This window comes from Pagrus pagrus, assembly GCF_965226575.1.
Source record: "Pagrus pagrus genome assembly, chromosome: 2".
In the NCBI taxonomy this organism is placed as follows: domain Eukaryota; kingdom Metazoa; phylum Chordata; class Actinopteri; order Spariformes; family Sparidae; genus Pagrus; species Pagrus pagrus.
The window spans coordinates 3,434,380-3,458,443 of NC_140186.1; the positions used below are offsets into that span (position 1 = coordinate 3,434,380).

At 43.6% G+C, this 24,064-nt stretch overlaps 1 protein-coding gene across 1 annotated transcript in view; it reads right to left on the reverse strand.

The window, feature by feature from the left end:
• LOC311274977 (slit homolog 1 protein-like) overlaps nucleotides 1-24,064 on the reverse strand; it is a 59,692-nt gene that overhangs the window by 6,901 nt on the left and 28,727 nt on the right. The window contains exons 5-33 of the mRNA XM_084383108.1: nucleotides 21,280-21,351; nucleotides 21,021-21,092; nucleotides 20,849-20,920; nucleotides 20,337-20,500; nucleotides 20,084-20,231; nucleotides 19,400-19,471; nucleotides 17,058-17,129; nucleotides 16,549-16,620; nucleotides 16,183-16,326; nucleotides 15,859-16,022; nucleotides 14,499-14,522; nucleotides 13,888-14,032; nucleotides 13,307-13,381; nucleotides 12,776-12,919; nucleotides 12,186-12,329; nucleotides 11,931-12,097; nucleotides 11,693-11,831; nucleotides 11,391-11,459; nucleotides 10,723-10,794; nucleotides 9,301-9,372; nucleotides 9,004-9,075; nucleotides 7,330-7,493; nucleotides 2,581-2,705; nucleotides 2,167-2,261; nucleotides 1,390-1,529; nucleotides 1,091-1,184; nucleotides 736-873; nucleotides 293-521; nucleotides 52-182 (exon numbers count right to left, since the gene is read on the reverse strand). Coding sequence (XP_084239234.1) covers nucleotides 52-182; nucleotides 293-521; nucleotides 736-873; nucleotides 1,091-1,184; nucleotides 1,390-1,529; nucleotides 2,167-2,261; nucleotides 2,581-2,705; nucleotides 7,330-7,493; nucleotides 9,004-9,075; nucleotides 9,301-9,372; nucleotides 10,723-10,794; nucleotides 11,391-11,459; nucleotides 11,693-11,831; nucleotides 11,931-12,097; nucleotides 12,186-12,329; nucleotides 12,776-12,919; nucleotides 13,307-13,381; nucleotides 13,888-14,032; nucleotides 14,499-14,522; nucleotides 15,859-16,022; nucleotides 16,183-16,326; nucleotides 16,549-16,620; nucleotides 17,058-17,129; nucleotides 19,400-19,471; nucleotides 20,084-20,231; nucleotides 20,337-20,500; nucleotides 20,849-20,920; nucleotides 21,021-21,092; nucleotides 21,280-21,351 — 3,291 coding nt within the window. The remainder of the gene's footprint in view (nucleotides 1-51; nucleotides 183-292; nucleotides 522-735; nucleotides 874-1,090; nucleotides 1,185-1,389; nucleotides 1,530-2,166; nucleotides 2,262-2,580; nucleotides 2,706-7,329; nucleotides 7,494-9,003; nucleotides 9,076-9,300; nucleotides 9,373-10,722; nucleotides 10,795-11,390; nucleotides 11,460-11,692; nucleotides 11,832-11,930; nucleotides 12,098-12,185; nucleotides 12,330-12,775; nucleotides 12,920-13,306; nucleotides 13,382-13,887; nucleotides 14,033-14,498; nucleotides 14,523-15,858; nucleotides 16,023-16,182; nucleotides 16,327-16,548; nucleotides 16,621-17,057; nucleotides 17,130-19,399; nucleotides 19,472-20,083; nucleotides 20,232-20,336; nucleotides 20,501-20,848; nucleotides 20,921-21,020; nucleotides 21,093-21,279; nucleotides 21,352-24,064) is intronic.

Below are 24,064 nucleotides of genomic sequence, written 5' to 3' on the forward strand. Positions count from 1 at the left end.
CCAAAATAAAATGATGAACCTGAAAATGAGCATAAAACAGTGTGTGTCTACCTGTAGATAGCGGTGGCAGGCTGGTTCCCTGGATCATACGTAACCCTGACGTGACCCTGATGGAGCGCCACGGCGATCGGCTCGTTGTCTCCATTATAGAGCAAAATACCATTTTCCTCTGCTGTGGACACCTGAAACACACACAGACGTGTAAAGATACACCAATCAGTGAGTTCATGCGTCTGTTTCTGCCAATAGTTGATTTCTATGATGTCGTCTACGTGCGACCTCGTCACCTTACCTGCAGTGTGATGTTGGCTTGAGGCCAGTTCTTGATGTCTTGCAGCTGAACGTAAGAATCTCTGTCGACGAAGTTAACGCTGACCAACTTCTCGCAGCTCTGACCCTCGAAGCCCGGCAGGCACTGACAGACCGCAGTCCCCGACTTCTCGACACAGGGGGCGCTGTTCTGACACTGAGCCAACTGGCAGGCTGACGGAGGAGAAAGGGCCACCTCACAAAACTCACCACTGAGGGGAACAAGAAGAAGTCCAAGAGAGAGGACAGTGCTTAACATATTGTCACTGATTTCTAATGTAATTTTATATTTTGTGTAACTTAATGTTACTTAAAATGAAGTTTTCTGGACCATTAGAGTCCAGACAGTCTTCACTTTCCCAGGTACAGTGTCTACAATGTTCCCTGTGTTCCTTGAGCTCCCAGTTTTCCCATGATTCCCAGTACCTGTATCCCTGTGGACAGACACAGCTGTAGCCGTCCAGATGGTCGACGCACTGAGCTCCGTTCTGACAGCGATGGTCCACACATTCATTATAATCTATACCGCAGACTGGCCCCACCCAGCCTGGAATACACACACACCTGGAACACACACACACACATATATACTACTTAACACATGGCGTAGGATCAGCGAGAGTCAACACAAACCTCAGCAAAATGCACCTTTGTATGTGTTTGTATGTGTGTGTTTGTATTTTTTTTTAATCTCATCTGGGATCTGAAACTTTGCTGAGCCCGGCAGTGATAAAGTGTGTGTGCATGTGTATGTGCGTGTGTGTGTGTGTGTGTGTGTCACCTGAGGCCGGTAGGAGTGCTGATGCAGGTGGACTGGTGCTGACAGGGGTTTCTACCTGGAGAACACACATCCTCCACTTCCTCACAAAGCAGACCTGAGAACCAGAGGACGGATCATGTAACAGTTCAAGCTGCAGGGTTTTACTCTCAGATCATTTCTCCTCCCGACATCATCAGAACGGATCAACTACCTCACTTTTCTAAATAAATATGTATATTACATGTGTTCATGGTTATTGTCTCCTAATGAAAGGAGGCGGTAAGTGAGACGATCCCAAAACTGATGTTTTGGCGTCATACCTGCGTAGTTGGGAGGACACAAACAGGTGTAGTTGCCCACTCCGTCCACGCAGGTGGCGCCGTTCTCACAGCCGTGGTCCTGACAGTCGTCTGCGTTCACCTCGCAGAAAGTGCCGTGGAAACCGAACGCACATGCGCAGCTAAAACAGATGAAAAACAGAGACACAGATAGATAACATGAGAGATTTCTCTGGTTTGAACATCGGTGGAAACATCTGGGTTAATGTAAGAACACAATAAAACAAAAACGACACATTTTTAAGTTGTAAAATAAGAAATGTTTTATAGTATATCATAACTTGCGATACAAGTAGAACATGCTAATGCTCTAAATGTTAGCCTCTCATCGTATACCTGAAAGTGACACGACTTCTCTCATTATTTTTAGGGGTCTGAGCCATTGGACAAGAGGTTATTTTGACCTGTTGGTGACACTAGATGAGACAACCAACATCATTAAGATTCAGCCTCCGGGGACCATGGACATGTGTACTGACTTTCATTGCTCTCCATCCTATGCTGAGATATTTCAGTCATTGACAAGCATTGCTATTCCTACAGCCACTGCTAGCGTGGCTAAAACCAGCAAAAATAACTAAAAGTCTGTCGGGGAGATAAAGTCATGGAAATGTCCCGAGGAAGCACCAATCAGCAGCCGTCCTAAATGTGTTTCCTTGAGTTGTTAGAGGTTGGTTATCAGATTCTGTACAGGCAGGATTAACGTCTGGATGTCAAATAATATAGCAGGGTTTACATGCATTTACAAAACCTTCTTACCTGAAGCCTCTGGTCTGCTCGTCACTGAGGCAGACTCCTCCGTTGGTGCAGGGATTACTGACACACGCATCAACTGGAGTCTCGCAGTGTTTGCCCTGAAATATCACACACACACACATACGAACATTAGATGTAGTTTTGACAAGCATACAATATTAGATCGGGTCGACTGAGGAATTTGACGGGATTATCAGAGACAGATGTGGGCTCAGAATAATCACTAACAACATGCAAACACACACACGGACACAAAAACTGGATCAGTGGTTTGAAACATTGGGCTCCGGGTTTGTAAATGGATTGTTGTGTGTTAGTTATTAGATGTCACGAGGCAAAAACAGACAAACTAACTCACTAACTTGATCATGCGAGCCTCTCTGCAGACACACAACAAAAACACACACACACGCATACCGTGAAGCCGGTCTTGCAGGTACAGGTGTACAGCTGTGTGTGGTCCACTTTGCAGACACCCTGGTTCTGGCAGGGAGAGGCCATGCATGGGCTGCATTTGGCCTGAACAGACGCGTCTACCGGACCTGATGACACACACACAGACACACACAGAGAAGTCAGTTATAATCAGATTAAGGGAGCTGTTCTTTCTGGATCAGCAGGTGAAGTAGTGGGTGTCAGATAAGGAAGGCATGTTTGGGCTTAAAGACGATGTTTCGGTTGTGGTGTGACATGAATGTGTCAGGACAAAGAGGGAACATCAATCAGGCACCATGTGACAGGCAGCCGATGCACAGAAAGCAAAAACAACAACAAGAAAGAAAAAACATGGAAAACATCTCGGTAATGGAGAGTTTTTTCAAAGATCCAACTTTTCATTGAACTTGTTAAAACGATATCTTCATTTGTAATGAAAGAAATAGTATTACATTTGAAACAAACATAAGTATAGACTGTATATTACTATTTTTGATGTTAATATGAACACAACTGAGTGCTGGTTTTACTGTTAATGAACAAGAGAGATGTGTGACGGAGCCATAGTTAACAAAAGAAGAAGACTCGTTAAATCTTCTTTAGTTAGAGACAGAAACCGTGCAGTGACGGAGGGAGGAGGCACGATTCCTGTTTGCAAAAAATCTTTAATGTGAGATGAGAGAAAACTTTAATTACAGCAAGCTAGACAGGATGAATTTTAATCCGCTGCAGCATTTTGATGTTTAAAAATGCAAAAATTAGCGCCTCTAATAATGCACGCAGGGCCCGATCAAAGTGTTGCTAATGAAAAGTTCACACTGCCTTCACATCGCTCCCGTCTGCGCACGTGTTTTAGCTCTTATTACAGAAATCTATTAAAATTACTCACCATGGAACTTTTCCTGTCAATGTTATTTCACAACTTTAATTTAATTAAGCTTTTTTCATCGACACAAAAAGACGATTGTGAGACTCCCCAAGCACCAAATTTGAAACGCTGAATAAAAGATCAGTCTCTGAACTGTCACACAGCTAAACCAGAACGTCTGCAGCAATTTGTTTTTCAGAAGTCGCACGATAAGTTGAATGAAGATTGACAGAAATTGTCACAATTATTCCAGCCAAAATGAATGTGATCTAGAAATTATCCTGATAATCATACAAAAATGTGTTGACAACCCTTGTAATGGCACTAAGACATACTGGAATCACTTTCCCATTCATACTTTTTCATTTGTGGGGGACACAACAGGCAACTGTGGCAGTTAAAATGAATCAGAAGGTCAGTAGAAGCCTATGTTATTGAGCTAGTCAGCTTTTACATGTCACTCGTGGAGATATTCACGATAATCCCAATAATGGTAATACACCACAATCAACTTATTCTCACATTGTTCCATCGATGGATAAGAGCCTAACTCATATATCAGCTTGGTCGATATTATTGGCCGGTTTGGCTGCAGCAGCAGCAGCGTGTGCAGATTCTGCGGCCGGTAGCAAATTTCTTTTGTTCTTTTTTTTGACTATTATTTTCAGAATGGGAGAAGAAAGCGCTGGTTTGGGGTGAAGAACAGGAGATGTTGGGACAACAACTGCTGAATAGAGTCGGGATAAGACTCATCCAGCTTGGCTGCTCCTGGCTAATGTCCTGAAACGGACACAATGGGACTCGGCGAGGGGATATCAGACTGTTGTGCCCACATCTTTACAGAGACCCGTCTCCACCACAACACCCTGGATCAAGCAGTTGCACTCTACAGACCCGTACATACACATACTGTGTTCTGAGCTGACAGAGCACACGACTATAGTGGGATGAGGGAGGTGGACTCTGTGTTTGCATCATTGATGCAGTCAAAGTGGAGAAAATAAAATTGCATGAACGGTAAAACTAATTTATTTTCAGTGTTTGTTTGTTTTTTGAGATTATCATTATAGATCAGAGCCTGACTGATATAGCAGTATAATCGATATTATCAACCAAGAGTCAAGCTCATCCAGCTTGGATTTAAGGCTGCTCCTGGCTGATGTCCGGCCACAGAAAAGAACGAAATGGGACTCTGGCTGGCAAAACAAAATCAGAGACAGTTGTGCCTACATCTTTACAGAGACCCGGCTCAACCACAACATCCAGGATCAAGCTGTTGCACTCGACAGCGGACCGTGTTCTGAGCTGACGGAGCACCGGACTGCAGCGGGATGATGAGAGGTGGACAGTGTTTACCTGACGTCAAACTTATAATGTGAAGATGCCGATCATATCATTATCACTATCACTATCTTGTTGCTGCTGTTTACATTCACCCAGATGCAGATTTAAAAAATACACTACAGAAGAAGTCTATGTGTTTATATATATACATGTATATGTACTGTATGTACAGTATACATGTTTAAAGCCTAAATCACTGTTTATTTTATGCCTTTGTTGCATGAAGGAGATGCAAACTTTTGTTTCATCATGAAACCCTGTGTTGTATAATGTTGTATAAAAAAAACCCTTGAAATTCAAATAATAAACTCAAAACCAAACAATAAAAGTCAAATGCAAATAAAGACAAACACTGATCTTTGTAGCGGAGACAAAAAAACATCTGCAGGACCGATGCGTTCTTATAAAAGAAAGACTTAAGAAGACATTATATAGCCTGACTAATCTGAACGTAAATAGCAGCAGAGCTCCTTTTTACTGATCTCAGAGGGTGCAAAGGCACATAAGGAGGAAATCAATGATACATTTTAAAGCCAGGCCACTTAGTGCTTTTAAAGTAGTTCTAAAATAATTATGAAATCCAGCAGGGAGGTTGAAAATTGGTTCGCACAGGAGGAATGTGATTCGAGGTGCTTGTTATAACAGCAGCAGGAGTCGGGCGAAAGAGCTGATGACTCCATACTGGAGTAAAGTGCACTGCAGTGGTAAGAACTTTGTGTAACTCAGCAGGAGACACTCACTCAACGACGTTATTAACACCAAGAGTACGAGCTGTTAGCTTCATGTTTTTGTCAAGCAACTTTACTTGCAGTTCAGGATGCTTGGTAGAACTTTTTGAGTTCCAGATAAAATGTCTGACGTTCATTATTTGCATTAAAATTCAGGAGGACGACAGCTGCAGCTCAGTCACAGGGTTGGTGGTTTGATCCCCACTTTGGGTCGACGCTGAAACCCAAATTGCTCTCGATTGGTAAGCCCAGGACGTTGCATCGTGGCTCAGAAGTGTGAATTGTTGTATGAGAAGCAAATTTAAAAGAGCTTTGGATAAAAGCACTACATAAATGCAGGGATTTACCATTATATCGGACAAGGAGATTAGAAAAGACGGTGGATTTATCTGATTTAAGTGGAACATAAAGCTGTGTATCATCAACGTGGAGAGTGATGGAGATGTTTGAAGTTGTCACAGATATCAGAGTCTGCGTATATGTCGACTGACAAGAAGCAGAGAAATCACTAAATATGTTTAGATAGTTGAGTAACAATGTCACGATTAGAGCTGCGGCTATTAGTCGATTAATGAAACTATTTTGATAATCGATTAATCAGTCGCTGGTTGTAGCTTCTTTAATCTGAGTATTTTCTGCTTTGCTTTGTCATTTAAGACAGCAAATGAGGAGTCTTTGGTTTTTGGACTATTGGACGTCACTTTGGGCTCTGTGAAACTGTGAGGAGCATTTTTTGCACAATTTCTTGGACATTTTATATACTAAAGGATTGATCGATCAATCGTGAAAACAATCGTCATCATTAATGGCAGTAATCGTCAGTTGCAGCTCTAGACCGTCTTTCTAGCAAGACTTCCATGTTGTAACTGCAGAATGTCCTGCTCAGTTGTTGGTCACGATTATGTAAAAACCATATTGAAGGATTACGTATCAAAGACATAAGTTTATTCAGTTATCTGAAAGAATATAAGTCTCAAATATCAATAACATTATCAGCCTTGAAAGTTAAATGTCAGTTCGGCTCCACTGGAGCTCACCTGGATAAAATATGTTGAGATGAGATAAGACACGATAAGATTAGATAAGATTAATCAAACGCGGTCACTCATTAAATAAGTAATCTGCTGAATTGAAACGATCACAGCTCGCTCTTAATAGCAAACCTAAATGACCAAATCTGACTGAAAGCAGCCGAACAAAACATTTATGTAAAACAAAGTCAATCAGCTAAATGAGTTTGTTCCATCTCTACTTTAGTTGTACTAATTTCATTGCACGGTATCCAGAGTTCACCGGCATCTTTACAAACACTAACATCAGGTCTGTCTGACCTCACACATATGTTGTCCGTGACTGCACAGTAAAATAGACGCCTGTGCGTCTGAAACAAAACAACAGGAAACCAGAGATCAACTCACACAGCAACAGTTTCTCAGATGATGTGTGTTTTCGGTAATTTACTGAAGCAATTTTCTGTAGATGTTTTTACTTCATTTAAAGACAGCGTGAGCTGCAGCGTTTTCAGCTGTGACAGGTGTGTAGGAGTGAAAGCAGCCAACTCCTGATGAAGGTCACACGGATGAAAAAGCTTCCTTTTGTTAAATATCATCTCTCACGAAGGGACGGTGTGTGGGCGGTTCTCTTAGATCATTTTACAAATTAAATGACAGAATGACTGAATTTAAACAGTCTATACCTGTGTATTTATCACAAATCGACAAACAAAGTGAAACTACTGCAGAGCTTTTGTTTGGTGTGCTTGCATGTCCGGGTGTCTTCCTGACAGCTCACCCACACACTGGAACTTGTCGGCTGGAGTGGTGAGCAGCAGCTTGCCCTCCATACCGTGAGGCCCGGCACAGCGGGCGATACCGGGCTCCTTATAACCGCTCTTCACCCAGTCTGAGAGCCAGAGCAGGCGACAGTCGCAGTACAGAGGGTTGGCTCCGATCGCTCTGATAGAAGGAAACAAAGAAAAGAGTCAACTCACTGACAGACAGAAGGGGGTTCTGGTTTAGAAAGAGAGGAAAAAGGAAAGAAAGATGGGAGGCAAGAGGTTAATTAATCATGGAGGTCAAGAGAAGAAGAAATTAGACAGGGAGACGGGAAAGAGTAAAGAAAGGAGCGATAGAACAAAGGAGGAGGAGCTGGAGTAAGTAGATGGGAGGGAGGAGAGGGAAAGAAATGAAATGAGGAAGACGGGGAAAAAAGTAAAAGAAAGGTGAGAGGGTTGGAAAAGAGGAGAATGAAAGGAGGGATACAGAGTGATGAGGAGAAATTAGAAAGGCAAAGAAAATGGGAAAGGAAGAAGTAAGTAAATGAAAAGAGAAGAAAGAAAGAAAGAAAGAAAGAAAGAAAGAAAGAAAGAAAGATTCTGCAACAACATCTTTGCACTATTGTTTAACGCCACATGGTGGAGCTCTCAGTCCTCACAGCTCTGCTCAGATACAGACAGTGAAACACACACACACACACACACACACACACACACACACTACATATCGTCTCAGCTTTGTGTCTCCCCTCCAGGTCAGTAAGATCTGGTCTGTAAAGTAAAGAATTAAAGTGTGATTCATTTGATTTGAATTTCTTTCCTCAAAATCTAATCATCACATAAACCAGACCCTCCTGGACAGGCACTGTCAGTTTTATTGCTTCACAAAGCCATGAAATGTTGGATTTCTACGCTAAGTCGGCTGATACACCATCAAACTCTACCTCTACAAATAAAAACAGCATCGGCGAGGAAGCACAAGAGCCAAAAGAAAAGCAGTCGGTGTCAGCTCTGGGATTAGTTACGTGAGATCGTTTTACAGCCCGATTTATTATCCTGACTGAAAGTTGGCCGGATCTTATTTCAGAGCTGATGTCACGCCTCACAAGACAAAAATAAAAAATATCCCCTCCCTCCCTGCCTCCTCTCTTCACCTCGTGTTCACTCCTCTCCCCTCCTCCGGCTCTACATCCATCTCTTCTCCACCTCCATCCCTTATTCTCCCCATCTTCCACCTCACCTCCAGCATCCATCTCTCCTCTCCTCCTACCACACTGACTGCAGGTCTTCAGATTGACTCACATGGGTCACGCTCGACTGAGGATGATTATACTGTATATGTACACACGCACGCGCACACGCACGCACGCATGCGCACACACACTCACACAAACACACACACACACGTTCGGTCAATAAACCCATGGGAAACGATGGATCTCTCCGGCTAATTCAATTCACCAGCAGCCACTTGAATCCACTCACTCTCTGAGAACTGGCCTCTATCTGAGTGGAGCCATGAAAGCAGGACGGACACACACACGCACGCACACACACGCACGCACGCACACACACACACACACAGACCTCATTCTGTCAGCGAGGGCTGACCCTGCTGTCGCTTACACTCAGCTGCTGCTGTCATCGTGTATGTACATGTGTGTATACTGCATGTATATTTGAGTGCTTACAGGTGAGACAGGGAGGCCACGTCGCTGAAGATGCCCTGCTGCAGCTCCGAGATGTCGTTGCCATGGAGAGAGCTGAAAGACGAAAAAGCAGCCGGGGGTCAAAAAACGGTCAACAGCGGTCAAACTGAAAAAGTCAGAGAGCGCGGTGACTCTGACAGGTCTCCACCAGCTCAACAGCACAGTCCCAAAACAGACGATGCTTTATTAGAATAAAAACGAGGGGGATGACAGGGATGTGGTTGTGGGAGTGACACACAAGTATGCTGTGAATGTGTGTGTGTGTGTGTATTTGCTCACAGCAGTCTCAGAGAGCGTAGGCCGCCCAGTGCCAGAGGAGGGATGCAGCGCAGGGAGTTGTAACTGAGGATTCTGCAGGAGGAGAAAAACAACACGAGGACGACTTCAGCTCCGAGACACCATCAATACTTAAATACACAATATATTTTTGCTAACATGCATCGATCAAAAACTGAAGTCACTTTGTCAAAACTCTCTCTCGAAACAGGCAGCGAAACAGCAGCCAAACGGTGAATCATGCTTCATTTCTGTCATACAAAATTTTATATGTAGATGGTGATAATCATAGCAGAGCATTTACAATAAAAATCAAATGAATTAATAATCATTTCAAACACAGCTAAACGCCTACCCAGGTGTCCTGTTTTCAGTTTTACGAGAGGGAGAACGAGAACCCTTGTAACTATTATTATGTTTTTAGAAATACACTAATGAGACTGAAGCTGAAGAATTCTGATTCCCAGTTGTTCGTGTTTCTAAGTGACACTGTTGTCAGTGTCCTAACAAGCTTATTTTGAGACACGTATAAGCATTTTTTGGTTTCAGTGAGTTTTGAACTGTTTGGCCAAGATGCAGGCTGTATGAAGAGTTTTGAAAAAGTAGCTTCTACATTGCAGCAATTGTAAAAAAAAAAAAAAAAACAACAACTGTAACACACAACACAGGCCTACTCCATATATATCTTACAGCTGACATGAAAGTGTGTACTTTCATGCGTGTAAAAATGTGTCTGGCAGAATGAAATTTCAAGAGGTCCAGCTGCAGAGCTCCTCCCTGAGGATCCCAAGTCTGCATGCCAACTGGCAGAGCATGGAGAGTCCCCAGGATGGAGACTCAGCTTCTGCTGATGCCACAAAAGTAATAAAACAAGTGGTTTCCTAAGTCTGGATGAAATAACAGAGAACAGTATCAGTCGAGGTTGTCAGTATTTGAAGCAATGACAACCTTGACATATAAAAGATGAGTTACAGTCCAAAGTCATATCAATCTATTTCTGATTAATCATTATTTAGATCTTAAGTTACTACAACAGTCTGATTAATGATCCGGTCCAAACTGGTTATTTTTATAATCTTTTTTTAAACATGACTTAAAAGGTTACAGCACAGCGAGGCACAACACCACAAACTGAATTAAGTTACGTTTCCCTTTGTTATGGTAATTAGATTTCTGTAATGAACCAGGTCAAGGACATCGACCGCTGTATCAGACACACTGAACTTCATGCATGAAAACAACTGATGTCTGATGTCAGTGAATCATCTTGTTGCCCTGACGCGTTGACTGAACACTGTTCATATCTTACCTCAGGAAGTAAATGCTGTTTTTTTCTGTCAGAGATGTGACTTCAGTACATACATTTTGGGGTGAAATGGTCCTTTATGGACATTTCTAGGTGTGTGTGTGTGTGTGTGGACTCACAGAGTGGTGAGCTGGCTCATGTTGGAGAAGGAGTCATCGGAGAGGGAGCTGATTTTATTGTTGCTCAGATCTCTGCAGAGGAATAAAGTCAATTCTGATTACTTACACACACACACACACACACACACACACACACACACACACACACACACACACACACACACACACACACACACACACACACACACACACACACACACACTATACTGCAATAGTCGCATTAGATACACACGCGCATATTGTGCACACACAAACTGAACTAATAACACACACTGCAGTCTCTGTCTCTGGCCTTTAGAAGATGTTAAAATGTTGCTGATAGCTGATCGATCTGATCACATTAAAGGAGTCTACGTGTGTTTGTGACACTTTATAAACACATGAGGCTCTTTAACATGAGCTGGACTTCTCCCCACAGAATTAACTACACAGTCCACAGCTCCCCCTGCTGGACATAATCATGAATACAGTCATCATGGGGTTTTATCTGCACACCCAGCATTATCCCAACATGCCAAGAAACATTTAGGGATTAACAGCCGACCAAAAAGAATGAGTGTCCACAGTGTCAGTGGTTGTAATGAGGCGAGTGCAGATGTGGCTGAGGGTTGGTACAGTGTTAGCAGGTACATTAGCATGAACGGACTGTTTAGTCGAGTGCCTCTTACACAAGCTGCAGGAATTTGAATGTGGCTAACTCCTTGGGAACACTGGTGAACTGGTTACCGTCCAGATACCTGCGAGGACAGAATGAGAGTCAGCAGCTGTGCATCGATGCTGAATAATAACTCAAACCCTCCGTGAAGGAAACTTCTCAACAATTACAGGTTCAAGCATAATCAATGTTTAATGTGCCTGGTTACTGCAGAAAAGATAGATAGATTTTTCAAATATAATTTAAATGCATCCCTCAATTCTACACTGAGTATGATACTCAGCCTCATCATCTTGTTGTGTTTTTCAGACTCACAGCTCGGTGACGTTGCGGGGGAGTCCTCTGGGCAGAGCCTGCAGGTGTTTGTTGCTGCAGCGGACCACTGAGTCCATACAGGTGCACTGGCTGGGACACTGAGGTCCCAGAGAACAGCTGCTGTCCTCCAGAACGGAGCCTGAAAACACACACAAACATTTTGCATTTTGTTTTTCGCCTCTGACTACAAGATCCTCCTGTTACAGTGATCAGGCTCATTATATGTATCTTATCGTACCGTCCTCGCAGCGGAAGTCAGGCACGGCTACATCCTGCAGAGGGATCTCTCGCAGGAAGGCGGGACCCTGGCAGCGGGGATTCCCCGTCACGATTCGTCGGCTCCGAAGCCACGCCCCAAACCAAGACAGACGGCAGTCACAGTTAAACGGATTGGCCAGAAGATTCCTAACGGACAGAAGAGATGTAGAGTAGGTGACGGAGAGGATGGCATCAGAGATCTGTGTGTGTGTGAGAGAGTGTGTGTGTGTCTCACAGTGTGGACAGGTTGGGCAGGGTGTCGAAGGCTCCCGGCAGGATGGTGCTCAGCTGGTTGTCGTAGAGAGAGAGCAGCCTGACGTTGGTCAGACCGGTGAAGCTGCCGTTATGGATACAGCTGATCTTGTTGTTCCTCAGCATCCTACACACACACAAACACACACACACACGATATAAAACTTATATTTTAATACATGAGGCGTTCAAAGACTGTTGGAATGATTTGAGAAGAAATCACTAAAGGCACACGTTCAAAACAGAATAATAGCAGATTCATCATCCTTCATCAGACTACAGCTGAGAATCAGAGTTATTCTTGTTACATATACATGTACAGACAATGTGAAAGGTGTTTCATTGATATTTTAGATGAATAATCATTCAAATGTATGAAGATAAAAGTTCATCATTTATGTGAACGTGTTGTCTTTTTGGTTCTGAGACATTCTGAAACATCTATAAAGTGTTTTTGTGGTTTAAGTGAGTTTTGAAGGTTGAAATTAACTCATTGGATAAGATGATTCTGCACACTGACTGAAGCGCTGTTTATCGCCAGCTGAAACAAACTGGAGTGTGTCATGAACTCACAGCATGCGCAGCCCCTCCATGCCTCTGAACATGCTCCCTCTCACAGACTCCAGGTGATTGGCTGTCAGGTGAAGCTCCACCGCAGACGAGGCCCCTTCGAACGCTCCGTCCTCGATCTCTGATATCTTGTTGTTGCTCAGGTTACTGGAAGGAAGGACGACAGAACCCAAAATAAGAAATGTTTCATGGTTTTCACACAAGTCGTCAGAGATTCAGGCCAATGTGCTCAGTCTAACTGAATATGATTATTAAGCTGGAGCAAATTATTCATGAGGGGAAAGTCAGCATAGTCACTGGTCAGCACAATGTTTTCCAGTGGAAGAAAAGATGAATAAGTACTCTTGTTGCCGTTTTAAGTACCTTTTCCATGTATTTTTCCGAGAAAAACATTATAAATCCTCACAAATTACAAATGGTCTGAACATCTTTTCCTTCTTAAGGTCACAGTAAACAGACAATGACGTCTCTCAGAAGTTTCTTTGACGATCGGACGGGTATTCGTCATTGTTGAAGCTTTCAGGAGTGACCTACATTTTCTTGAGCTGCGACAGGCCTTTGAACGCTCCGGTGGCCTCCAGCACGGAGAGGTCGTTGTTGTTGAGACGCCTGCGACGGTCACAGAGCAGAGAGCAGACATGAGGAGGACGCAGCACAAACATCATTAGCAGAACAGCCCAGTCTGGAATGTGTGTGTTTGTGTGCATCCATGCAGTGTGAGCTCAAAGACACATGTCAACGTGGATATCCATAAAGTGTACAGCATGTGTGAGCTCACATGTCTGTGTACGACTGTACATACAGATGAGCGGAAGCTACAGCGCATTCATTTTTAATGGTGGCATCCCCCAAATAGATTATAGACACACTGTAAATGTGTATACTGCAAGCAGACTGATATATGAGCAAGGTCAATATCTAGTAACCCACGTCTCTCCTCCCCCTGCTCCTGAAGTTAAAGAGAAGAGAAATGTTCTGGTATCCTTGCCCGCTTTATCCAGTCAGAACAGAGAACTCTATCTATGTGTACAGGTGTATGTGTTCTGTGCAGGTGTAAGTGTTCTGTACAGGTGTAAGTGTTCTGTACAGGTGTATGTCTTTAATTTGTGTCTCACAGCTCTTCGGTAGAGGACGGCAGGTGTTCAGGGAACTTGGTGAGGCGGAGGTTGGAGCAGTCGACCACGTTGGCCTCACAGCGACACTTGGCGGGACACACAGGCTTACTGTTACACTCGTAGCTCAGACGCCTGTCTTCAGTACCTAGACACACACACACACACACACACATACAGGAAGGACGGAGGGCAGGAACAATGTGGGTCAAACTGAGGCAACAATCTCCATTTTTGCTTAAGAGCAGAACATTTCAGGTAGTCTATAGATGACATGTGAACCTCTCTCACAACTAATTGGACGTACACTTCAACACACACCTTGGTGGAGGTAATACACTCCTGTCTCTAAATTAAGTTTAACTTGATAACTCTAACAAGCTAAACTAAAATAACTATGATTACAAAAATTCTTGACGTTTGGGAGGAGATCCGGCCCGAGAGAGACAGCAAGACAACAGATTTAAAAGCAGTCGTGTGTCTTGTTCGGCTTCTGCTCCGAGTGCATGTTGTTTGTGTTTAAATCCTGTCGAGCTGTCGATTGTGTTTATAGCTCTAAGATCGAGTCCAGTCCAACACAGTCCAGTATAACACAAACAGACAAACATAATCACCTGGGATGTGGTACTGCTCCTTGGCTGCCGAGAAAGAAAGAGAAACAAAACCATGTCAGTCAAAAACACACAAACACACACACAAATTGGAGGATGTCTCGCATTAAACTGGCATAAAATTATGTGTCTCCATGTTTGGCTGTTTTATGGAAGTAATGTGTCGGCCTGCGAGCGGTTTTCTAGGCCTGGCAGCAGAGAAAAGCAGCGTGAAACAGTTTATGTGCTGATCAGAGAGCCTGCCACGGTTTCACTGGCCAGCGGCTGGCTTCACACACTGGCATGGTGCGGGTGAAGGACCAGCCAGGAGCAACCAGTGCGATCAACTGGTTTTATTCTCATTTTGCTGTTACATGTGTCTTTTGAGGGAAGCTTTGCTGTAGCTCGTAAAGCCAGACTGTCTTTCACTCCCTTCTTTCACATCACGACGCTGCCTCTACCGGGATTCTCTCACCGAAGAAACAAACTTGTTCAAGAAATGAAATGAAGATGCTGACACACACTTTAATCTCATCATGTTTGGACCACTGTAGTTCTCTTTTTACCTGCCTTCTTAGATCTTCACTATGCCGTTTACAAACCATCCAAAAAAGCTGCTGCCTGGCTCTTAAAGGAACAAGATTATTAAAAAAAACAACCACAAACGAACATAGCAGCTCGTCCGGTATAACCCAGTTCTCCAGAAGCCCTGAAACCCCAAACTGACTTGAAAAGACGTTATTTACACCCTCAACACGTGGCCAGACAGGGTGCGCATTAACACTTTTAGCTTGGCGGCTTCAAAAAGGGTGTAAATAATGTCTTTTCAAATCAGTTTGAGATCTCGGGGGCTTCTGGAGACTTGGATTACACCGGAGGAGCCGTATTGAGCAGTTTTAAAACAAGTCTCCAGCTACTTCAGTTGTTTAGGAGAATGCTGCAGCTCTGTTTTGCAGTGAAGCTCCAGAAATGTTTTGTGAACTACAAAACTTCACCACACTTTCTCATCCACTCACGGGGGTGAGTGGATAATGACTTAATTTTTCTTTTTAGGGTGAACTGTTCCTTTAAAACTCTGTAGTCCCTGAGCTTTGTCTCCCGATCAGCTTGAGGTCTTCATTCTCTTTAAAAAAAGCTGCTAAAAACCTGTCATGTTCTATAATTTATCTTTATATCATCTCATATATTTGTATATTTTTACCTTGTTTGTTTTATCTGCTCCATCTTGGTTTTATTTATTTGATTTTGCTTAATTTTTAGTAGTTTTTTCTTGTCTGGTGTACAGTTTGTGAAAGGTGCTGTATAAATAAAACTTGAGTTGTGTGCTTGATTGTTTTCTGTCTCTCTCACACACACACACACACACACACACACACACACTGACCGGAGCAGCGGAACTTGTTGCTCTTGATCTGTGCGATGCGTTTGTTGGCGAGGCGGCGAGGGCTGGCGCAGCGCGCTCCGCTCGTCTCTATGGGGTTTGAACGCAGGAAGTCGGCCAGCCACTTCACATTACAGTCACACACGAAGGGGTTCTGGGCCAGGTGGCTGATGGGAAATCACAGGGGGCAGGACATCAGTCAGATCAAGACTGAATGGAGTGGAACAGAACTTAAAATAGTGTGTGTGTGTGTGTGTGTGTGTGTGTGTGTGTGTGTGTGTGTGTGTGTGTGTGTGTGTGTATGCGTGTGTGTGTGTGTTTTCTCACAGTGTCTGGATGCTGTGCAGCGAGCTGAAGGTGCCTTTCGCCAGACTCTGGATTTTGTTGTCATACAGCGACAGCAGAGCCAAGTTCTCCAGATCTTTGAACACCGACGCTCTGATGCAGTGGATCTTATTGGCATTCAGCAACCTGACGAACACAAAACAACATCAGCACTATGAGCTCAACGACTTCCCTTTAAACCTGGCTTTTGACTTGGCAAGAACTGCACAGAGACACGTCGGTTTCAATACAACAAACTGAAAAATTACAGTCACGTTCAAGCCATTTGACGCACGAGATTCCTTTTGGGTAATACACAGTCAGTGTAACTGTCGGTTCAGACAATAAATGCTTGCGGTTCGGACTTACAGCAGCTCCAGAGAGGCCAGGCCGTCAAACACTCCGCTGGGCAGCTCAGTGATCTTATTACCGTACAGCACCCTGCACACAGAGGACAGCTGGTTTTACTGAAGGGAATCTGTGCTCATATATTTTCCATCACTTACTGTAATACTTGATTATACATTATATTATATTAAATCACATTTTATTATCAATCTAACAGTCAGACTCTTATGTCTTCAGATGTCTTCACACTACATACAGTGTAGACACATCAACACACTCACATACACACACAGAGCCGCGGGCCGCCTGCTATCATTGCTTCTCAGTCCTGGTGGTTCATAAGGAAGCTGTTTACAGAGAGCAGGCGCCACTGCTGAATTATTCAGACCAACAGAAGCACAAACACACATGCATGCGGTGCACACATATGGAGGTATAGACAGGCATAATACAGACATGTGTAAACACATATTGGTGGAGACACTCACACACACACACACACACACTGAGACAATCTGTGTGTTACTCACAGGGAGTTGAGAGCTCGGAGGCCGTGGAAAGCATCAGGAGCGATCTCAGATATCTGGTTGTTACTCAGGTCTCTGGGAAGGAAACACACACAAATACACACACAGACTTCAGTCACAGCAGCCAGAAACACTGAACAAGAATCACTCAACGCTTCATCTTTGTTTTCATGTGAAGGCCATCACCATCGCACTCACAGCATGGTGGATATGGCGTGTTATCCTTGACTGCAATTTCAGCTCAAACAAAAATCAATCAGTATTTCCATCTCGTTTCTATCAGTTTCAGAACGCCGCTGAGAGGCTGTTTACACCTGGCATTAAGGTGTGAATGTCCTTTGAGACGCATTGAGGGTGCGTCAGCGATCTGATCGCTCAGACCACGTTTGGAGGAGGAGGTGGAGGAGGAGGAGGAGAAGAAGAAGAAGAAAAAGGAGGAGGAGGAGGAGGAAAATAATAATAAGATGAATGATGATGATGATGATGATGTGTTTATTTGCATATATAGTGGGATCCGATCATAAGTGGTCACTCAAGACGCATGTTAATGCCAGGTGTGGGCTGGCAGACTTAGAGCTGTCCACTCGTGACTGGATCACTAAAGATGCATGTTTAATTTCCTGCTTTGTCCACTGAAGCTTAACTTTTTGAAAATGTCATTTATAACTTAAAAAGCTCCAGTGGGCCTTTGTTCCTCCAGTATTTCCCCCCTGCAAAGATCTGCAGATCTTTTACATCCAGTCCTTCCAACTTTGAGGTTTAGTCATACTGAGAGTGTTGTGAAGTCATCACACTGTGTTTTGCCAATAGTGATAGAAAAAAGAGTTACTAGGATTAAATGCTGATGAAAGTGTTTAGTGATGCATTTTTTTTTATGTAACATGTCTATGTTCTTTTCTCTGGGGTAGAAAAATACATGAATGGTTTTATTGTTCGTTCTTCTGATCCCCAAATCAGACTGAATCAAATAAAAACCATTAATAAAGAGGAAAAAGTCCACTTCATGAGATGACTGGACTGTAAGTGAGCTTGACACAAACGTTTTAAATGAAAGGCAGTCTCTAACGGAGCGAGAGCTGCTCTGTGGGCCAAGCTGAAGTTTTTACATCTCTAACTCGGTCTGGCCGGCCAGACCACAACATGTCAGATTATACAATCCTTGTTCTGCTGCCACATCTCAGTCGCTCAAATGTCATAATAAATTTTAAGACAAACCACTTAAACCGGCCTGGTAATGTAATCAACCGCCGCCTCGCAGGGCTCGGGACAGTCTCACAGTGATGATGTAAGAGGACGAGCCGGGGAGACAGGGACGAGATCGAGAGGAAGAGGGAAACCACAGAGAGACAAAGAGGGAGACAGAGAACGACTGAGGATGGAAATGGGCAAAGGAAAAGAGAAAAAGAGAGAAGCAGCGAGAGTGGACGGAACAAAAGCCACAAAGAACGAAAAGAAGAAGAAGGAGGAAATAAAACTCAAATACAAGATTATGAAGCTATAAACATTATTATTGTGGTCAAATGTGCATTTTTGTTAAAGAACATGTTTACCAGATCACAGCGATATGCGCTTGATTCATCATGTGAGACCCTTTAAAAGCCTCTGACGGGGACTGTATCTGCTTGACATAAATCAAGCGCTCCTCCGTGCTGAAAATCCACTGGGGCTGTTTGTTATGTCAAGCAGGAAAAACCACAGCTCGGTGAACAGTGGAGACAGAGGAGGAAGAAGAGAGCGATCCAGTTGGCAGATCAGAGTTTAAAACATGAGAACTGTCTCGGAGGCATTGGCCCTCTGGAGGCAGACATACTGTCGTCTCATTGGTTGAGGTGGAACTGAAGGGGTGGGGACATAAAACCAGAGCCTCTCTGGCAAGACGCTGCTAGCTTAGCTGAGTTTCTACAACCTCTTATGAAGAGAAATGTATATTTAATCACTCTATGTCATAATAATGATAATCGTAAAGCAAATCAGAGACGCTAAAGGAAATATTTTAGCGCTGACGTTTAAGTTCTTGAGCCCAAAAACAGGCTCGGTGAAAAGAAGTTGGATTTAAGCCTTAAAGTAATTGATCTTAATCTTAAAATCAATCTTAATTTGAGTGTATTCATGAGTATTTGTACATATGATTTCTTTTTAAGGTCTCCTCTCCTGAGGAATTCCCAAGGCAGATGGGATGTTTACCCTCCTGTATGTTCTGAGTCTGGATCTCCTCTCAGTTTACTGTCTACTGTCTTAAATTAAAAGGCCAATGATGGGAAAATAAGTGACATTCATCCTCTGGTATTTATGAGCCGTCCCTGGAAGTGTATTCTGTCGAGTCATTATGTCTTTAGAGGACTCACATTCGACGAAGCTTCTTGTAGGAGGTGAAGGCGCCGGGAGGAACTGACTTGATGCCATTCTGCTCCAAGCGACTGGAGAGAGAGAGTGAGACAGACAGACAGACAGACAGACAGACAGACAGACATACAGGGACAGAGACATTAATAATTTGCCTCCTGCAGGCCGCTGCACACCGCAGCACAGCTGGCAGCTGGATGTTACTTCCATCAACTGTCTGCAGTTTCCATTTAAAGTACACGAACATTTGTCGACATTCAACATTAATCCAAAACTCTGTTCTTCTGTCAACTACTTACAGCACGACTCTAACTCAAAGTGAAACTAAAGACGCTTAATGACTTTTAGGAAATTCAAGACATAAAAGTTTTAATTTAAAAAATAGAGACCATGACGGGATCACACCGGCAGCAAAGGCCCGTCATCATGTTGAGCACCCGGTAGACATTAGTACATTATTACGTGAGGGCTCAAAATCCATGCTTCTGGGCTATTATTAAATATTATACCTACTGTAATAAACATAAAGACAGTGGTAATAAAGCAGCAGTTATCGTAGACCCCAGTATGACACGAAGCAAATTCTTCACTCTTCATTATTTAAGTGCTGAAGGAGGTTAAAGCTCATCGTGCTGTTGGACTGTATTCATCTCAGCTGAAATAAAAAAACTCCAGATGATACTCACATCTCCGTCATGGCCTCCGGCAGGTGGGCGGGGATGGCGGTGAGGCCCCTCCCTCGACAGTCCACAATATTGTTGCTGCAGGAGCACATCGGAGGACATGAGCCGGACGCCAGGCTGCACGGCTGAACGAAGGCACTGCCGCCGTGGCCTACAGACAGAAAGATGACAAAGGGAAGGAAGAAAAAGGGTTTCAATATCAAGTCCGTCATCCACACGTGGACCTGAGTGTGTCCTGTCACTGGGGCTGCCATACCTGAGCAGGCGAAGTCGCTCTTGCGCAGTTCGGCGAGGTTGAGGCCCCTCAGCGAGGGAGGAGAGCTGCACTGAGTGTAGAGGCCTAACGCCGCCCGCTGCCGCAGCCACGGAGACAACCAGGCCAGGTGACAGTCACAGCGCAGAGAGTTCGAGTGGAGACGACTGGGAGGAGGAAGACGAAGGGAGAGACAGAGGAGATAGGAGGAGGAAGAGGAAGGGAAGAAAGGAATGGATATATTGTGGAGGGTAAGAGGACAGGTGGGAGTGAAGGAGGAAGGAGAAAGCAGAGGAGGGATGGGGGATGAAGTAAAAATAAGGAGTGCAGAAAATGGAGGTGTACAGGGAAGAAGGGAAGACAGGAAAAAACAGGGAGAGAGGAATGAAAGAAGAACACAAAAAGAAAGAGAAAGGAGAAAAATAATCAGTAAGTATCTGACTGCAGCTTTTTCTGTTTCCCAAGTGAACAATCTTGCATTCTGGGTAACGCAGTGCGATGACGTGAAGACTCACAAGGTGCGGAGCTTCGGCATGTGGTTGAAACTGGAGACAGGAATACTGCTGATGTTGTTGTTGTTCAGCGTGCTGGTAGAGAGACATGGAAACAGAGAAACTCAAATCAAAAGGCCTCCTAACGTTATATACGACCTCCTGGACTTCATCTGGACTCTTTCATGATACTCACAGAACCTCCAGAGATCGCAGAGCTCTGAACGCCCCCTCCTCGATACAGCTGATGTGGTTTTTATCCAGCTGACTGGTGATAAAAAGAGCACAACACAACAACTAGTTAAGTTCAAGTGTATTGGAGAACTGGATGATACAGAACATTTGATTGTGTCCAGTTTGTTTTCGTTGTACTCCTTCCTTTCAGTTTCTTTACCCACTACTTTCATTCCCTGCTTTGTGTGTGTGTGCATGTTTTTGTGTATACTTTCACACACAGGTTTTTGAGGTCCGTGGCTCCTCTGAAGGCCCGTCTCGGGACGGCCTGGATGAAATTTTCACTCAGGTCCCTGAAAAACAAGGAAACAGAGAGAAAGAGAGAGAGAGAGAAAGTTACTATTGAGAGATTTCACTCTCTTTTTATTGAAACTATTCACATTCAACTCATACATTCTCTGCAGAGAAGGGGGTAGTTTTTTCTTCGTCAGTTGCATTCCCAAACCTGATATCTTGTCCAACCACTCTCTATAATGCCTTTTTTAAATATGACAAGAAAAGACAGAGGAAGCCAACCCTTCTACTTATTTCACACACTGACGATAAGGATGTCACCATACCGGCTGCCTGGTCATCGGCTTGATTCATATCATAGAGGCTGCACAAATCTGCGTTGTAAACATTTTAAGTGTTAGATCTTAATATCTGCCGTTAAACACTGAGTCTTCCTGCAGCTTCATCATCTTTATCTACAATCAGTTTATCAGTGCAGTGACTTTCAGGCCGTTACCAGCTACGTTCATACCAATCTAAACACTGCTTCCTCTTTATCTTAATGTTGTGTTTCCCCCTCAGCCTGGAGGGATCTGGGGGGGGAAGCAACCAAATGCTGAGTCCCCCAAGAGACGGTCACATGTGTTACAGCAGGTCGACCAAGCAGAGAAGGAGATAGACGATACTGCAACCAGACAGAGAGTACAGAAACACAAATCTAATTTATTGTAGTCTCTGAATTTTCCTGAAATTATCACATTTGTGAATCTAGTAAGACAACAAAGGAATACACTGATAAAAGCAGAACTGAAGGGATAAAAAATGTCTGTGTGTGTGTGTGTGTGTCAGATAAACCACAGAGGAGGATGTACATCATCTCTGGCTGCCCTGGAGGACCTCAGACACACTCCATTAACGTCAGGGTCAAACCAGAGAGCCTGACAGAGGAGGAAACACCCTCTGACTGACTGAGAGCCACGCTGCTCACACAGTAAATGAACTGCTTCACATCCAGCCTCAAAACCAATGTATTTGTGAAAGCGGAAATAAATTCACATACCAGAATGTAACAATGAACCTGAACCTTTTTACCGATTACTGAATTCCTCACAGAGCAGAACGGTGAGAAAATAAGCTCACCAGTAAAATAATATCCGTCTGTTTCCAGTTCAAATGTGAACTCACTCGGTTGGACATGTCTTTAGATGGAGATATTGAGTTACTATTGATTTTAATGAAATTATATTGTACTTTTGAACTGTCTTTACTGAATTTATTGCAAAACCAAACTGCACTGCACTCCACAATATAATACTGTTGGACACAACACCAGTAATGTGGATTTTTTTAGAGGCTTAACAGACCAAAAATGTAAAGAGTGGTCAGGGAAGGGTGCTCAAATGCAAAATGGCACATGTTAACCAGCCAAACATCAGTGTTTTGACATCAAGTGGAAGCCCATCTTGATGACACCCAGTGGCTTGTTGGCTACCTCAAGTTCAGCAGTATGTCTGTCCACAATCCAGCAATTTTTTCGACCATACTTGGACAAGGGGGCGGAGCTGGGGAGAGTATCCCAATCGGATCTAACTGAGAACCTGCAGACGTGCTGTGATAGTGTCTTGTCGATCACAAGGTAGCCACGCCCTAAAGCATTACCTGCTTTATCATCTATTTTACTCTGAATGGGACCATAACTTACAAAATGAACATCATGCTGTACTGAAGAAGACTTTAAACTAGTGATTAAGACCATAAACTCATTAGCAAGCTGTTTACTGAGGTACAGTAGTAAATTTAGGGAGAAGTCGGGTTATTTTCTCTTAAGCTTACATACAAGCAGGTTTCTTTTTGGAACCAGTATAGTCTCCCCCTGCTGGCCATTAGAGAGAATGAAAGACAGTAAAGTAACTGTAAAACTGAGCCCTAAAAAACTGAGTCAGGAATGTCCTTAAATGGCCACCATACGTAGTTTTAGGGAAGGTTATGGGTCTTTCTTCTGGCTCCATTTGGATTCACCCAACAATTTTATTTTCTGTTTGAACTGAACATCAGTCTTTAAAGAAGGCGTCCATGGCTATAGACAGTGTGCCGGTCTCTATAGGCGATCGGTGTCCAGTCAATCTGTGCACTCAGGTTTCTGTCAGTTACAGCTCTTTCTGTCAAAGGTTCAGTGGTGAACCAGAGGAAGTATCATCGAAAAGACAGCGGTTAAAAGCAGCAAGACAGCCTGAAACAAAATACATCAGCTCAACAAAACACAACTAAAGTAAATTAAAATAAACTAAACCCGACACTGTCTGAGGTCTGTGATAAAAGCGGAGGTCTCACTGTGTTGTTGAAACATAAAGCTCAGCAAGTGTCTGAGACATGAAACCACCAGTGCAGGACGTGATGAGGGATATACCGAGTGAGAGAACGAGTTGATGGATAGACACTGATCATGTGTGAGGTGACAGATATAAACAAGAAGATCTATTTAAAAAAAAAAGGGTAAAAGCACAAGAAAGGAACAAGCTGAGGTGGTTCAGCATTTGATTGAGACTTGGGTCTGACTGATTGGGAAACACCAGGAGAGACCCAGAACATGGATATCTGGTGATACTGATACAAGTTGATGTCTTGCTTTTCTGTGTTTTGAGTCTGAAATATATCGAAACTAAGGAGATGTTGAGTTTTTACTGGGTCACTCAATTACAGACTGATTTATGTTATGTTACAGCAACTTGTTCTCAGTCCCACCTCGTCAACACCCCTCTAGTGTCAGTTTTGCAACAGCTCCATGCTCAAGGA